Raw genomic sequence first — 17,419 nt, forward strand, 5'->3', positions numbered from 1 at the left:
CCCCACTGCAACCTCCACCACCCTGTGTCTCTCGCAGACAGTGACCTTGCTATCGCTCGTTTCACACCACCCTCTCCTCATGTGCTCATCTTTGTCACTCTTCCTGCCTCTCTCATAGTTTCTCTCCATCTCTTTCTTTCTGCCTCCCATCTTCCCTTTCTCAGGGGCAGCTTTGTGTAATTAAGTGTAGCACTGTAGCTCCGTTGGTACACCAATGGCTTTGCCATCCTGATGGCCAAATTAAAAATTGATTTCTTCGACTGATTCCATGTGCTGGATGAATGCGCTTGCTCTCCTCCTTGCCCTCACTTTCTTTTACGCTCTCTCTTCCTGTCCTCCCAACTTCATATTGATGCTTCATGTCTTCACCTGTAGCTTCCTCTTAGCTTCACCTTTGTTCCACAAAAGAATCTTTTAAAGTCACCCGTCACCCTAACTCATGTCCTGCCTGCCACAAGTCAATATTCACTGGCACTTTTCAGTTTTTTTTGTTTCTTTATTTAGGCAGAAGCCATTAGTGTAACGTCTGGTACTTCAGAATGCTTCATAAACTAATAAACAGTGAAAGAGACGAAAGTTTATAAATACATAAAGTCTTTAAGGTACCATTTAATTGATATCGGTACAGAAGTGATTAGTGGATGGTGTATCAACCAACATATTCAAACCGTGCGGTGTATAGTTTCATCAAATATCCACAACACCAAGTATCTGAAGAAAGTAACAAATATTTGTTCTCCAGACCTGCAGGGTTTTGAATTTGAAGAGTTTCTCAATAACAAAACAAATCAATGGAGGGACCCCTGTGGGAGGCTTTGGCCCTGCATTAGCTGCACTGCTAGAATAAGAAAGAACAAATCACTGCCACACAAGTCAGTGAATTTTAAAGTCTGACGTGATGATCAAAAATAAAGGGGAACAGTTTTAATTTGTGTAAGAACAATGCATTTTTTTAAACTTTTGATAGCAGTGAGTTTTCAGTAAGTAGTGAGCGAAAGACAGATGGTAGGAATAAGGATGCAACGTGAGCACAAGCAGTTGTAAAGACACCTGACCCTGTCTGACTGCAGACTCTATAAGGCAGGGGTGTCAAACTCAATTGCACAGGGGGCCAAACCTCAAAGCACACTTTAGGTCACGGGCCAAACAAGATAAACATTTATTGAACACACTAAAACAATGTTTTTTAAACATAAATGTGAATACGGACAGGAATATAATTCCAGAATAAATAAACTTAAAAAAATAAACTTTAACTTTAAATATTTTTCTCTCCATAAAAATATATCCTGTCAAAATTTTGCAAGTCAGAAATATGAACATGCTGTCAAATACCCCAGAGAAAATAAAATAAAACATACACAAGGTTCGATCTGGAGCTGGGGCATTGCTTCAGGAATGGAACTAATAAACTGTGCGGGCCATTCAGTGTCGTACTTTCCCTTGAGTGTCCCATTAGAATGCAGCTCCATCTGAATCTGCACAGGTGCAGTTTCCACGTCAACTGTAAATGGGTTGTGAAGCAGCTCAAAATTCTCATTTTGTGGCTCAAAGTCACCAAAGCGCCGTGCGAACTCAGTGCGCTCAGTTTATCAGCAAAGTGCGCATCTGGGAACACTGTTGCGCTGACTTGGTTCAACATTACTTGGCAACAGGGAAAGTGAGGCAAGTTGCACTGAACATTTGTGACAGCTTAACTTGAAATGCCTTCACCGCATCATACATGCCATGTCCATGAACTGACAGATTTCCTTGCTGAGCTCAAAAACCCTATTGAGAATTTTTCCCCAACTCAGCCAACGGACCTCTGAGTGATGGCACGTCGGCAAACTCTGAATCTATTTCCCACATAAAAGACTGAAATTGACGGTGATTTAAACCTTTAGTTCGGATAAAATTTACGGTTTGCGTCACGGTGATCATTACATGCTCCATTTTTAGGACTTTACCACACGGCGTTTCCTGGTGTATGATGCAGCATGCTGTTGACTCACTGGTACAGTTCTCCTGCATCTTTACTCACATCCTGCCGACTAGTCCACTTTTTTCACCGCACAACACCAGCGCTCCATCTGTTGTAAGTCCAACAAGTTTGTCCCAGGGCAGTTTCATGTCGGTTACACTTTGACATACGTTTCTGCTCAGGCTCTCATTTGCCAAAATCTGCGTTTTGTCTGGACACAAGACGTTGCACACCTTCATCATGCAGTTCTTCAGAAACTCTCCCTCGGTAAATGGCCGGGCTGATTTGGCTGTCTCCTCTGCTACAATAAAACTTGCTTTCACAACAGCTTCACTTTGTGATTTTGCTCTGGAGAAAAAAGTCTGCTGAAATGTTAGATTCTTCTTTAGCTCTTCTACTTTCTGTAGTTTCTGCTCGACATTTAGGTTTTTCAGCCTATTTGTCGCCTTAAATTAAATTCCTTAATTACAGCCACATTAGCTCCACTAATAAGACACACGGGTTTACCGGCAATGTTTGTAAACATATATTCAGTCTCCCACCGGTGCTGAAAGGCTCTTTTTTCAGAATCAACTTTTCTCTTCGCCATTGTGAGGGGCTAGCTTCGCAATAACAGAAGTTTGACTTGATTGACGTGGGGATGTTCCCAGCTAGCCTAGCGTTCGTCAAGGAGGCTGCAGTGCTGCATTTTGGGATCTGTAGTTTGTGTGTTATTAGCGCCTCATATCGCCGGGCCATGCATAACAATAATAATAAATCTATATAAAATGATCTCGCGGGCCGGATATAAATGTCCGCCGTGCCAGATGTGGCCCGCAGGCCTTGGGTTTGACACATGTGCTATAAGGCATTGGCTTAACTGTGAGTGATGGTATGCTTTACACGCTTTAGTGCTCCCATGTAGCCCTCTGTCCTTCTGTTACCCTCTCATTTGTCTTTCGCCACCATCTTCTCCTGTTTTCCATACTGCTTAACACCACTCTCTTCTACCGTCTTTAGCATTTTACGACATTGTGTTCCCTCTAGCTAATCTACCCCTTTACCAAAGACTGAGTTGTAGACATAACTGGCTGAAAAGATGGCTTATCTCTCAATTAATAGATAATTTCACCAAAACTAACAAGGAGTGTTTCCAACAAATGAAAATAAAATTGATTTTCACACAGGTGCTAGTATGATAAGGACGAGTTTACAGAGCATCTGAACCTAGTCAGGCATGCTAAACATGTTTGCCATTCAGTACCAGCCACCTGAACTGGCAGTTCAAAACAATTCTGCTTTTGCTGAATCACTACTGTAAGTAGTAGCTGATCTGCCACCAAGATAAATGCCTACATTCATCGTTGTTCTAACTAGTAACACCCATCCTAACCCTACAAAGGTTTTGATGTCATGTACACGTTGAAAGCTTGCAGTAATTTGTGGTTATGCTTGTAGTGTCCTGCCTCTGCCTAGCCAGGTTATTTGTTGGCTCCAAACAAATGGATACATTTGTATACTTTTTAAAAGCACATCATTAGTGACTGTTACCCTCTTTGCCATATAAAATTGGAAATATATTTTATGGCATCAGTGCTATGTTCAAGGAATCATATTCAAAAATTTTGACTAAAATTCCAGGAAACAAGAAAGGAGAAAACCACAAATATAGTAGAAATCTGGCCACCCTTACTGTTGTTATTGACTCCGAAAACCTATAAAAAGAACCCTCTAAGGGACACACTAAATTCTATGTAAGTTTGAGCACATAATAGTCTATCTGGATCAAGTAGCTGTAAAGTTAATACTCAAGAAAAAGTGATGAAAATTACCTGAAAATTACCCTTCAACACTCTGAGTGTTTAAAATATATGTTCATCTTTAAAGTAGCCAGTCAACAGTGTTGCAGACCTGTCTGTTATTGAAAATCAGTCATTGGAGTCTCTAAGCTGAAAGTCATCAGCTACAAGATGTTTATGGCTGGATTTCTTGCCTCATCTTGTCTTTTCAAACATGTTGTGTGATTCTTTATAACAAGCACAGCACTTGGTTTGTCAAGAGGTTTGGCAGGAATGATGCAAACAAAGGACACAAAAATAAACTAAAAAACAACCTTTTATTTGGTGGAACACCAAAGTCCATAAACAAAGAAAAAAATAGCCACACTTCACACTCACTGACAGGAACGCAGAACTGTAGATTAACACACACTCAAACAAAAGGAAAATGGGGCTATATATACATACACAAATGCACTGAGGGCTAATCAGGGAATTAGACACAGCTGTGGAACAAGGCCCAGGTGAAACTAATTAGGATAACGACACAAGGGGAATAAAGCTACATGCAAAACATAGGCGACAAATGACTACAAAATAAAACAGGAAATGAGTAAACAGGCAAAGTCAAACAACAATTGAATGATCAAGACAAAGGAAATTCTTCAAGCAGTCTCTGCAATGATGGTAATGACAGTTTTTCCTTTTTTGGATACAGAGCTGAACGCAAAACCAAGAGAAAACCTGTAAATAAATCAAAAAAAATAAAGCTTTTATTTTTTATGCTGCTTTTCCTCTCTTGCACCTATCTCTCTCTTTTTCTAACACCTTAAGCAAGAGGAGTTTACGCCTTATTTGCTGCCAATTTTAGTATTATCATACCTAATTACCAGTACTAATCTGTGCTAATGGTGACATTATGAGGTGTACAGTACATGTGGCAGCGTGGTTAATGTTGAAGATAACCAAAGGAGGCTTAAGTTTAAGAATAACCCAGCATATCTGTGTTCTTGTTGAGCATTCAGTGCCGGTGTGTAGGTGTAGCATTTGACAGAAAGGAAGAGTGAGTGGATGAGATAGTGTGCCCGTGTGCAAGAAAAAAAAATAGGTTAGATTGGAGGGCGTTTGAAAGAGATACCATGAAAGACAATGAGGAATGACAGCAGCGGTCTGGACAAATTAGGCAGCCAAAAAAATCATGAACCACATCACAGAAGGCAAATTATACACACAAGCAAATGCAAAAACAGGCCAATGCAAATAAAAACCAAAATGTGACACAATACACACAAAATAATTCAGCATTAATAATTCTGCTCAGTAAGTTAGAAGCTTGGGTAAAAATTCTGTGAAAAACAAGAAATGAAATACAATATTCTGTACATCATATTAGTTAGGTTAAGCTGCAGTTTGGTAAAATCCATCAAACCCATCTAATCTAAGTCAGGTTACACAGCATCTAACATTAACTAGCTAAGCATTGCATCATGCTTGGCTAGACAGCTGAATAACTCTACTGGGTAAGTGAAGTACCCTTAACCAAAACCTTTCATGCTGTTTTTGCTGGGAACAAAGTATTTCCTGTTAATGATCCACTTCTTTCAAAGATCTTGGTCCTCTGCATGGAAACTGTGTGAAGTCTGCTCACCCAGACTGGTGCAATCTTCATCAAGTCTTCTTATAGCAGCCAAAACTGTACTAACTCTCCCCAGTTTCCTAGATATTGTATTTTTGTTGTTGTTGTTTTTTTTTTAAAGTAATGCTACATAGTCAGAAAACAGAAAATTGTGTACTTTTTAGAATGGCTTACAGTCAATAATGCACATATTTTGTGAAGATACCACCAGGGCAATGCTGGTTTGTTTTCTTCCTGGACATCTCCGGATTTGTTTATACTTTTCTGATCTGGTCTGAAAAGGCACATCTACTGTTGCAGGATAGACTCAGGGCCCAGAGGCAATGCAGGAGTGTAGTTCCCTTTTGCACCAGTTATATTTTTTAATCAAGTTACGGTACTGTTGTGTACCCCAACTTTAAATGACTTTGGGATGATTAATGAAAAAAGGGACCAGATTTAAACTTAAATTTAACTTTATGATGACTCCCAACAGTATTTATTTGTTCAGCACATGCAAACAGAACGCACACAAATCAGGTAATTGGCAGTCCTTCATATCCTGTTGCTATTGAGCCACACCTTGCTCATAACCCGCCAGGGGTGCTTCCACATTTTCCCAAAGAAAACAATTAAAGCATGTAAACATTCATATATTATACTTTATATATTTAAAAATATGATCCAAACACACCCATAAATCGTGTATTTACAATTAAAACATAAAATCATACAAATCCAATACATTTCTCCCTTTTCTTATTTAGTCTCACTATTTCTATCTTGTTCCAGCACAGTTGAAGTGGAGCACCCATGATTTGGTTGTGCATGTACAATTAGCACCTAAAATACCCAAGCAAGTCCTTGATATAACTTAAACTTGGTCTCTTCCAAGAAATTGTGTCTTCTGCTGCTATAAATGAGATATGGCTACAGATGTTATAGATGTTTGGCTATAGAAGTTTAGGACAGGGTCGTATGTCTATTGTCACGGTGCGGCATGGCACACCGTGGAAGGAGTGGGGAAGGAGGACCCAGGCGCGGTGCTCTATGTATAGGCAGTGTTTATTTACAAGGTGAAAAACAACGTAACAATAACTCCCCGTATTTTCCCAGACTCCCGTGTCGTGTCTCCTGTGAATAGTCCGTGTGCTCTCTGCTCCCGTTTCAGCACCCCCCGGTGCTCGCTGCTCTCCGTGCCCTCCACGCTCTTCCTGCGGGAAACAATAACGGCAGCTGTCAGGACACTCAGATCGGCAGGCATATACTTTCAGACTTAGCTTAGACAGGGTGACTAACGTGGAGTCTCATGCAATGATCCCGCGTCGGTGGGAGCTCCAAGACTCTCTTAAGTAGCTCCCCCGACGAGGCCTGATCAGCAGCAGGTGTGTGGCTTCGGGTGTGGCCAGTCCCCTTGCAGGGGCCTGACGCCGCCTATAAACGGGTGCTCAGCCACACACACATATATACACACACAAGCACAGAGAAGGGAAGCAACACCAAAATACATATAATAATGATAATAATAATATAATAAATAACTGCTCAGAGATCCTGGGTCGCCCAGTCCCAGGACCCTGACATCTATGCTTCCCAAACTAGAATACACTTACATAACTAGTGAATATTTTCAAGGTTTCAGTTTTTCTTAAGTATAAGATCTTCACTTCAACTTGTCATATATGTTTGTTTGTTTTTTTACATGATTGAAGAAATGAAACGTGTTTCATAAATGAGAAACTTAATTCTGAAGCATAGTAAAAAGTTTTCTACCTTCATTTTCACTCTGACCTCTGTGCAATTGAAATTTCACCCTTTTCCAGTGTGGGAAGTAGTAGATATGAATAGAAGGTGATGACTTTCATTCCATCCTTTCATGAGAACAAGAATTGTACTCCAAACACAAAGAGCAGGTAGCTCTTTCTGTTTTTATACTCTCTGACAATTCAAATGAGAACATCTGCTGGCGGAATCAAACCGAACCGGAACAATCTCCTTAACCTTTCAGCTTAGACAGCAGCAGAAATCAGGGATTGAAATGAAGACCAGCTTATTTTTTCTCTGTTTTATTGTGAGCAGTGTGGTAAACAGAGAGTGCGAACAGCGCACAAATGGAGAGAGCTCTGCTGATTCACAGTATTACCTTGAGGAAGGCCTCTCACAAAGCTGTGTACAGAGTGTTCAACAAATAAAAAGAAAACTAAAACTATAAAAGACAAGAACAATTTGCTTTGCCTTCAGCAATTAATCCATTATGAATGCATACACGGAGGCACACTCTGAGCTCAAACAATAGAGCTGTATTTCATCAAAGACCATTGGAGACATTTGCATTGGAGCTGTAGGCAACGTTCGCTTTTTTTCTGTTTCTGGATATCCCCTGGAGCCTTTTTAATTTTTTCAATTTATTATGCATATTTACTCCATTTGTGAGGAATGGTTTTGTACAAGAAGAAACATTTGTATGGTTTATGGAATGAACCAGAGTTCAGGAGTTTAAACACCAGTGATGAGAGTACAATACACTCTTTAAGTTGTGGGTCCACACCTCAGTACTAGCAGACATCGGCATTCGGCCTGCTTTCATCTCGCTTCTTGGCTCTTCCTGTTTCCCTTAGCAAAACCTTTTCTCTGACCTAAAATTGTTGTTACCGGGTCATGTGCAGGAGATACTAAAGCAGCTTCTTTTCCGCTAATACTTGTTCCACACTGCAGTTCATGAAAAAGTCATGTACTTATTCAAGTTTTAAGTCATTTCCCCGTGCTGTTGAGATTCCCCGGCAGCGACTATAACTAATACTTGAAACTACCTGAAGCAATTAAAATGCATTTGCTGGCTCTCAGTATTAACAGCCATGACAACACAGACTATGCTGTTGAAACTGCATTTTGTTTTTTGAGTCACATGTTTTTAAATCATAGTCTGACTCCAAATGCACAATCATAACCTTTCAACCATTTGCTTTTCTTTTAGGTGGTGTACAAGAACAACGACTTTAAGCTGGAGCTGTCACGGCTGGCCATCGAGCGTGACCCGAAAATCACCCTGAATGGTGACCTGGTGTTCCGCTGTGAGGATGTAGCAGCCCTGGATCCTGTAACTTTTGAGACCCCCGAGTCCTACATCTCTCTGCCAAAGTGGAACACCAAGAAGACGGGCTCTATCTCTTTTGACTTCCGGACCACAGAGCCCAGCGGCCTTCTGTTATTCAGCCACGGACGGCCTCAGGGGCCTAAAGAGCAGAAGCCTGGTAGGGAGCTGAAGACTGATTACTTTGCCATGGAGCTTCTGGAGGGGTATTTGTACCTGCTGATTGATATGGGCTCCGGAAAAACAAAGCTCAAGGCCAGCAACAAGAAGGTCAACGATGGGGAATGGTGCCATGTGGATTTCCAAAGAGAAGGAAGGAAAGGTGAGGAGTGCTTTAAAACTGGGTTAGTCACTTTTTTATGTTGCATGCGATTTAAGTGCATGTGAACGGCTCACTGGATTAGGAAGACAGAAATATAGACTCTGCACGGAAAAGGGGACAGAACTGACTTTGTCATAGTCTAATACTGTTTTGTCCTTCATGACAATTCAATCATGTTGGAAGCAGAGTAGTGATTGCATATACTAACAGTATATCTATTTTTAAAAACTGTGTGATGTCTTTAAATTCCTCTGCCTTCTGGGGGTGCAAACAGGAGCATCTGTATGCTTGAGTGGGCATTGTCTGATGAATGATCTGTAGGTGGGAAAGAACCTTGGACATTATATCTCCCTCAATTGTTGCCTTATAATGAGGAAGCGTGTGAATGCGTGCGTGCATACGTGTGTGTGTGAGTGTGTATGCACGCATGGGATCTCACTGCTGCTCCTCCTGTAATTGGCTTTTAATAGAAAATTAAGATGGAGTCGTTAATCACCGAAAGAGAGAGGGCCTTTTGTTTCACCCACTCCCTGCTGCATTCTGCTTCCCTTCTCCTCCATTTAGCCTATTATAGACACATTAGACACACACACGCATATGGATGCACACTCTACTGTCATCTATTCTTTCTGTGGCGTGTATGTCCTTCTGTCTCCGTCTGTCCCTGTTCTGTTTCCCTAAATTAGCCACCTACTGCCCCTCCCGCTATTCCGCTCACTCACATTTACGTATATAGACTATACACATTTTCAGTCCTGACCATCTGAATCACTTTAGTCAAGCACTAAATACAAGATGCATGCTCAGTCATGCACAGATAAGCTGGACCTATATTCATTCATGTAGCTGCAGTTAGGGTGATGTATCCAGGTGCCAGTAACATCAGATTCAAAAGTTAACATCTTGCTGCTTGTTTCTTCTTTCTTTCTGTATTTTAGGATCAATCTCAGTCAACAGCCGCAGCATGCCCTTCAGCTCCCCAGAGGGCAGTGAAATCCTGGACCTGGACACTGATATGTACTTGGGCGGGCTGCCCGAATCTAAGTCAGATCTCATCCTGCCGCCAGAAGTTTGGACAGCGCTCCTTAACTACGGCTACGTAGGCTGCGTCCGTGACCTATTCATCGATGGCAAGAGCCGGGATGTCCGCCGGCTGGCTGAGATCCAGAGTGCCCTGGGTGTCAGCAGTTTCTGCACCCGTGAGCTACAGAAACGCTGCAGCAGTGCCCCTTGTGGCAACGGAGGTCTTTGCAAAGAGGGCTGGAACCGGTACATTTGTGATTGCACTGGCACCGGATACCTTGGTACCAACTGTGAGATAGGTAAGAAGGGCCAAGAGTGAAGCTTCTTTGACCACTTAAGGATTAATTATAGAATCTGAATTCATTGTATATAATTGAATACTGACTATGATAAATATAATTGTTTTGGCTACACTCCAGAAAAGAAATGAAATGCTTTTTTATCGCATTAAAAGCAGGACAAACATATACACACAAGCAAAGATATTCCTTTATATGAGGCCCCATGCACTGCAGTAAGAATGAAAAGGAAATCATGAGAGTCCCAACACCAAACAACGAAAAGTTTCTGTTAAGTTAATGTGCTGACACATACGACAGCATTCTTCCTTGTATTGTAACCAACAAGGAGCTGTGTGTGCACCAAATGCCACCTGAGACTTGCTTGCATTCAGCCCACTGGCTGAAGTGCTGGGATGTTGGCAGGAGTGCGACAGAGCAGCCAGGCCTCCTGCCGCCATCTGTGTCAGTCACACACACACGAGTGGCCTTTGCACCACAGCGAGGCAGGGTGAGGGAAGGAGAAATTGGATTCAAGTCAGGACAGTCAGGGTATAGGATGAAATATCCTTATTTTGAAGGGTGATAATTTTAACAATTTACTATTTGGTTCCTCGGATGACAAGCGTGGTTTAAGTGATGTTCTTCTGCCATCTTGTGGATTTTTGTATTATTGCAGGCACACTTCTGTAATACCCAGCTAGATACACCTGTGTATATAAACTGAGTTCACAGATTAGCTGAATGACAGGAGAATCTGTGATATTGATTTGACAGGGACAGGGCCCTGCAGGTTGTAGTGATGGTGATTATGCAATAATGAATGGTCTCTTTTAGCCGTTCACTGTTTTGATAAAATAATGCAGCGGCATCACATTTTTATACAAGTGGGACTTTTGTCAAAGTACACACAGTGTGTTGTGTAGGATTTGCGAATCTGATGTGCTCTCTTGAAATAGCAGCATTTTAAGCGATTGCTGGCCTGTAGGAGGGATTTTTCTGCATCTTTTAACATCGTGTTTTTGTACACTCTAAAATCTAAATGCTTGAAGCACCCTGTGAAAGTGACTCATGTTAGCCTGTGGTGACACATATCGACCCACGCTCCAAGATAAGAGCACTCCTCTGGAACTGTCAATCTCCAACAGCGGTCTATTTATGGCAGCAGCGATGTTAGAGAAAGTAACCACGCTTCAATGTAGTGTGAACATGAAGACCGTGTTACAGCACGGACTGAGTTTTGTTTTTCTAAGCTTGGCAAGCATCTGATGTTTTTGTTAAGTCCTTTTTTTGTGGTTTCCTGTTCTTCTTGTATTAATACACTACACTTTAAAATTGTCAGCGTTTTCTTGAAATGTGGGTTCTTGTAAACAAATGTAAACATAATTATGAGATAATTATTTATCCATCCATATTTTTTATCCCCTTATCAGGGGGCTGGGTCACAGAAGCCCAGACCTCCCTAAGGCGTTCCTAGGCCATCCGATAGATCTAATTTAAGCAAATGTTATACATATTTAACAAATCCATTGTAAATGATAAGGTGTGCTAAAAGTGTACACACAGAAAAAGACATTCAGAAGCTGTGCGCATTGATTATTTCTATGAAATTGTTAAATTTGAATGTCTGAGAGGTGTAACAAGATTTATATCCCCTTTTGTTTTGGTGTGACGTTTTCAGACATACATGGCTTTGATCTTGATTCATGCCGAATTTTCCCTTGATCCTATGCTGTTGATATGGCGTCCAAATACACGTCTTGTCTAAATCCTGTTTGAATTAGAGCTGTCGTCTTTGGAGAAAGCGGGACGTGAGTGATTGAAAGATTTTTCAACTGTAATTAAGCTTACGTGGATTATCACAGCTACTTTAAACTTAGCTGTGATACCGGCCCGACCTTTGTTCGGGAGACACCGTTCCCTCGATTGTTACTCGTTGCTTACTTCATCCTCTTCATCGCCCCTTTGCAGAGGCGACGGTGCTGAGTTACGACGGCAGCATGTACCTGAAGATCATCATGCCGGTCACCATGCACACAGAGGCCGAAGACGTGGCGCTGCGCTTCATGTCTCAGCGAGCGTACGGCCTGCTCATGGCCACCACCTCCAAGGAGTCAGCGGACACCCTGCGACTGGAGCTGGACGGAGGCCGCGTCAAGCTCACCGTTAACCTCGGTAGGCCCCCGTGATTCATTGTGGATGTCCCCGCTAACCTTTCCCTTGCCTCCTTCCCTGTCTCCTCACACTCACTTTGTATTTCAGCATTGTATGCCTTTGTACTCAGAATAATGGTTTGACATTTTGAGTTTCACAGCATGATTTTTTTTTTTATAACATTGTCAGGTAGTTGGCTGGGGAAAAGTTTCTGAACACGTCCCTCTGTTACATCAGTAGGTTCTGGCCGTTACCTAATGTTTTTAACTGCCAACAGTGCTAAAGAGCTATTTATGTGAGAAAACTGAGGAACAAAGAGAAACTTATCCCTTACCAACTGCTAACTGTGAGAAAATGAGACAAAGTCAAAATGTAAAACTAGCTCCAGAACGCAGTCATTGCAGCCTCTGTAGGGAGACACCCTGCAGTAACTTCTCTTCAATATGCTTCGACCCCTGCCCCCACTTCCTCTGCATTCATCCCCTTCTTCCTGTACTCTGTGAAGCCCCATGGCTCCTCATCCTGGTAAAAAAGCTCCATCTCTAACAATATCACTGCCTTGACCCTGAGCCCTTGAAGGTTGCTCTTAAAGCTTCAGGGTGGGCTTGCCTCTGTCTTGCGCTTCCTAATGGTTCTTGCGTTATACCGGAGCTCTACCAAAGCTTCCCTGGTGCTGCGAGTAGGCAGGAGTCTTTTTCATAGGCCCATGTGCTGAAAGGGAGGTTTGAGGATGTGAAGCAGCCTGAGTGTTAATAGGAGAAGCTCCGTGATTTTGTAAGCTAGATGGAATCTTAGGAAGGGGATATGAATCCCCTCTAATAATGCTTCCTATTGACTTATTAAAATTTCATTGCAATGAATACCATTGCTCTGGGGAAGATGGTATGACCTTCCAGCTCTAGATACTTTAAATCTGTCCTGACCCTTTGAAGGACCACACTGTCAGCAGTGAACCAGGAGGAGCATGACAGAGGTGCACTCTGGAATATTAGAGTTTAAGCCACCTTAGAGACATGAATGGGGACAGTGGGATAAATGAAGGAGGCCATTCCCCTCTCTTTCCTCTTTCTATCTTCTTTCTCCTTCACACTCTCACTTTTTTCCATCAGTCATAAAACCCCTCCTGGCCAGGACACAAAAGATGGAACTTTTCATCCCTTCAATGGCCTGTATGTCTGCGGCCCTCGGATCAAACAGTCAGAGACCAGCTCACAGCTGTAGCTGTCGGGGCATACACAGCTGAACTTAATGTACCTAGGGCCACATCTTAACCTCTCAGCTATGCCCCCACACTTAAAGCTAATCCTCAAGATAATTTCTATACCAGCCCCTTTTCCTTCCTTTCTTACCGGCTTTTAAATGAAACTCAGCTTAGCTATGCTAATGATTTCCACTGCTCTTTTGCAAGAAAATTAATTAACAACTAAAGTGAAACAAGTCAGAAGGGAATCCTTCTGATCTGTTAAGGCCTTAATCCTTGTTAAGATAATTAAAATCCTGGTAATTAATCACTAGGAACTGCTATAATTGGGCAGATGTAGTCCTAATGATATCTTTAATGATAGAGAGTGACGGTAACATGTTCAGCCTGCAATGTGTAGGCCAGATGACGGCTGGCATGTTTTACCTAATGCCATAAATATTGTATTTATTGATTCTTGAATGAGTAATTCATGATTAGACCTCCTCTACAAAATGCTTTACACTGTTTACAATCATGAATGTCGCTTTTGTCCTGAATTAAATGTATTCGGAAAACATCAGTCGATGCTCGTGGCCCCTAAAAGCATTTTAATATCATTGTGTTTGTATGACCTCCAAATCTCTACAGAGTGATCCTGGTTCCTGGCTGTTTGTGTCCACTATTCTGTAGCGGTTGACAGCTCGAGACCACAACCCAGCCACTCTGCCACATGCACACGTAGATCATAACATATCAGTGTGTGACAGGTAGAGTGTACTAGTTCCTGTCAAAGAAATCCCTAGCTCCATTTAGAGTCGAGTCAAAGGTCCGTTTACGCTGAAGAGTCACATTGAGTTTCTTGGGCATTTACGGACACTTTGCATGATTTTAACTGAGCTTTTCTGTGCTTTAAGCCACAAGATCATATTTTTAAACCTTTTAAAATGATGAAACACTTTTTACGGCATTTTCCTCGCACCACTTGTAGCAAGTAGCACAAAATATATACAGGCCTATTTCAGTTTCTGTGCACAAGGCATGAGGTGGCTGGGATGTGCAGATCACCTTTTCGTGTCAGTTACTGTCGGGTTTGTCGAACCCAAAGTGCTGTAGAAGGCAAGTGAATCTCAAATTACCAGGAAAGGCAGCTGACGTTACAGTTGCGTGGTGCGACGTCTGCTGTAATGACGGTATTGCAGCGTTTATGTCCACAGTGTGAGGAGAATGGATCAGTTAGATAGTACTCAAACCATTTTTTTCAAACCGCGTGATTATAACCAGCACATTTAGACCATTTCTAAACAGTTTTCTAAAGGATGTTTTTATTATTATTATTATTATGAGGAATAAAAATCACAATAAGCAGTGGAAGAGATAAAAAGGCCATTAAGAGATTGTGCTTAATAGGAACCAAGTGAGTCCAAGCACAGAATTTACTTTAGTTTTCCTTATAATCACAAAGTAGTCTTATTAGGTATTCAGTGTCAGCAGTAGACCACTTTGTATAGTTTATTTTCATATTTGTAATACATAGATCTTATTTTGCAAGTCTGCCTTCTACTGTGCTTTGGGAGGATTGGGTGGAGCAAGGCGAAGGAAGGTTGATGGGATTGATGAAGGGAAAGGGTGATCCTGACTCAGAGCCTGTCCCCGGATGGTGGCCCCAGAGCAAAGTTTGGTTGTCTGCAGAATGTACCTTGAAGGATGTAAAAATGTCTTTTTTTTCTCTTTTATCCAATCTCTTCTTTCTATCCTTTTTCCTCCTTTTCTTTTTATTTGATCTCACCATTTCGCTCTCTCTCCCGCCAGATTGTATCAGGATAGACTGTAGCCTCAGTAAGTGGTTCTATCCATTTTTCTGACTAAAATGTATCTGTCTTTTTCATCCTGACTCTGTGCCGTGGCGCTTTCTGCTCTCTTCTGTCCACATGATTTGTTTCCCTCCGCTCATTACCCGTGTCTCTGCTCCCATATTTTCTTAGTTTTGAAAACACAACTTTTAATTTTTTCCCATCATTCAGCTTTTTTCTCCCGCCTCTATTGTATGTCTGTCCCTTTTTTTTTAATTACCTGATCTGTGTTTTTCTTATTTCCTTTTGTCACTTTAATTTCCCCTTTTCTCACATAGATTTAATTAATGTTTCACTTGCGTAATTATTAGAATTTTCCATCCCACAACCTTTCTCATTTGTCTACTCTCAGCTATGAAATTATTTCATTGCCTTCCTCCTGCTTATTCCCCATTCTAGTCATTTTCCTGTCAACCTTTTCCACAAACACATTCAGAAAAGGGCAACTTGACACTCCCCTGTTGGATGTCCCTATTTTCTATTATGCGACGCTGAGTTTGGGCTCCACATGGCTGCACACACAGGTGTTGCTTGTTTTCTTTGTGGGGGGGGGGGACTGTAGTTTTGCCCCCCCCCCCTTCAAAGCTAATTGCTTATCCACTGAGAGATGGCACCACCTGGTGTGTGCTTGTTTTCCGAGCAAGCTAATGTTTTTCTGCCTCATGCTGACAAAATGATAGCAAACTGTTATTTCTATCACGGTCACTGACAATTGAACAACTAGCCCACAGGTAAGTGCTGCCAGCAGTGGTGACAAAGTAGAGAAAACCTCTTGTTTGCCAATGATTGCATGTGTGTGGGTGTGTTTCTCAGTTTCGATGAAGTATTTGTGAAGGGGGAAAGGTTGGGGCATGACTTTGATCTGTGTCTAACAACAACAGCTGAGAAGGTACCAATTAATAAATCACTTCTGTTTTCTTTTGTGTATGTTTAGAGAATTGGGCATTAATTAATTTTCTACTTCGTTATTGCAGCCAGATTAATCACATTTGTCGTTACACTATGTCACTCACATCACTGCACCTAAAAGCTATTCATACAAAACTACAATGCAAAAACCTCATGAGCTTCCATCGGGTTTCGAAGTGGCCTTAGTGTATGTCGAATTATGTCCCTAAATATGTGGAAGAGACACCAGAAGAGGAAACATTTCAATTATGCTTAAAAGAGCACAATACCCTGGATTAACCACTAGATGTCAGACTAACACAAGGGTTTAGCTCGATTAAAGACTGACATACGCTTTGTTCCAACATAGCGTTCAAACATTTCACTGTGAACCTGTTTAAAACTGAACAACTTCCGTACTGAAAGCTGTGGCATCAGAGGTTCTGTATGCTTTATTGTTAAAGCTCAAAAGAAGCTGTTGAGTTTAAATATTGATTTTCTTACGCATTCTTTCTACTTAAGTAGTAATTTGTTGCAGACTTGGAATTCAGTGGTTTTGCAGGGAATATTTTATTTAACCTTTCTTTGTTTCTTTGCATGACTGATCTTGTCTGGTAATTTCCTTTTTTATGGGTAGGACTTCTCTCGGTCACACAACAGTGTGTGAGAGTTTCAAGTATATACAGTAAGTGTAACTGGATGAGAGCGAGGGACTGTGTTTGTATCTGTGTGTGTGTGTGTGTGTGTGTGAGAGAGAGAGAGAGAGAAAGAGAGAGAGAGAGAGAGAGAGGAAGAGAAAAAGCAGTGAGGGAACAAATCAGGCAGAACTACAGACAACAATTTATTCAGTACCATGACATCTCCTGGTCGATATCGCCTCCCGAGTCCTACAAAAGCTTAAGCCTTGAATTTTAGTAAGAAAGTCAGGATTACCGAAGTGTCTGCTGGTTGGTCCACAAAGAAAGTAGCCAGCAGAACAAAGATTTTGCAGGCTGAGCATTCATTTTACATTGTAACCATAACGAAGATTCATGTATCCTCTCCTGGACACTCTGGGCAGGCCATCCGTCATGGGGCTAACACATACAGTAGAGACAGACAACCATTCACAGCCATATTATAGTCGCTAATTATTCTATCCCCATTCGTCTCTTTGGAATGTGGGATGAAGAGTATCTGGGAGAACCTGCACAGACACAGAGAGAACATGGAAAATCTACAAAGAAAGGCCTTGATTCCCACTCAGGACCTTCTTACTGTGACACTGAAACAGGGCTAACCACCACACCACCATG

At 41.6% G+C, this 17,419-nt stretch overlaps 1 protein-coding gene across 1 annotated transcript in view; it reads left to right on the forward strand.

The window, feature by feature from the left end:
• nrxn2b (neurexin 2b) overlaps positions 1–17,419 on the forward strand; it is a 649,237-nt gene that overhangs the window by 280,225 nt on the left and 351,593 nt on the right. The window contains exons 8-11 of the mRNA XM_085349739.1: positions 8,310–8,748; positions 9,687–10,070; positions 12,021–12,224; positions 15,196–15,222. Of these exons, the coding sequence (XP_085205865.1) occupies positions 8,310–8,748; positions 9,687–10,070; positions 12,021–12,224; positions 15,196–15,222 (1,054 nt within the window). The remainder of the gene's footprint in view (positions 1–8,309; positions 8,749–9,686; positions 10,071–12,020; positions 12,225–15,195; positions 15,223–17,419) is intronic.

The sequence above is a fragment of the Diplotaxodon limnothrissa genome, linkage group LG3, assembly GCF_057381915.1.
Source record: "Diplotaxodon limnothrissa isolate DT_005_m linkage group LG3, D_limnothrissa_male_GT1.1, whole genome shotgun sequence".
Classification (NCBI taxonomy): Eukaryota; Metazoa; Chordata; class Actinopteri; order Cichliformes; family Cichlidae; genus Diplotaxodon; species Diplotaxodon limnothrissa.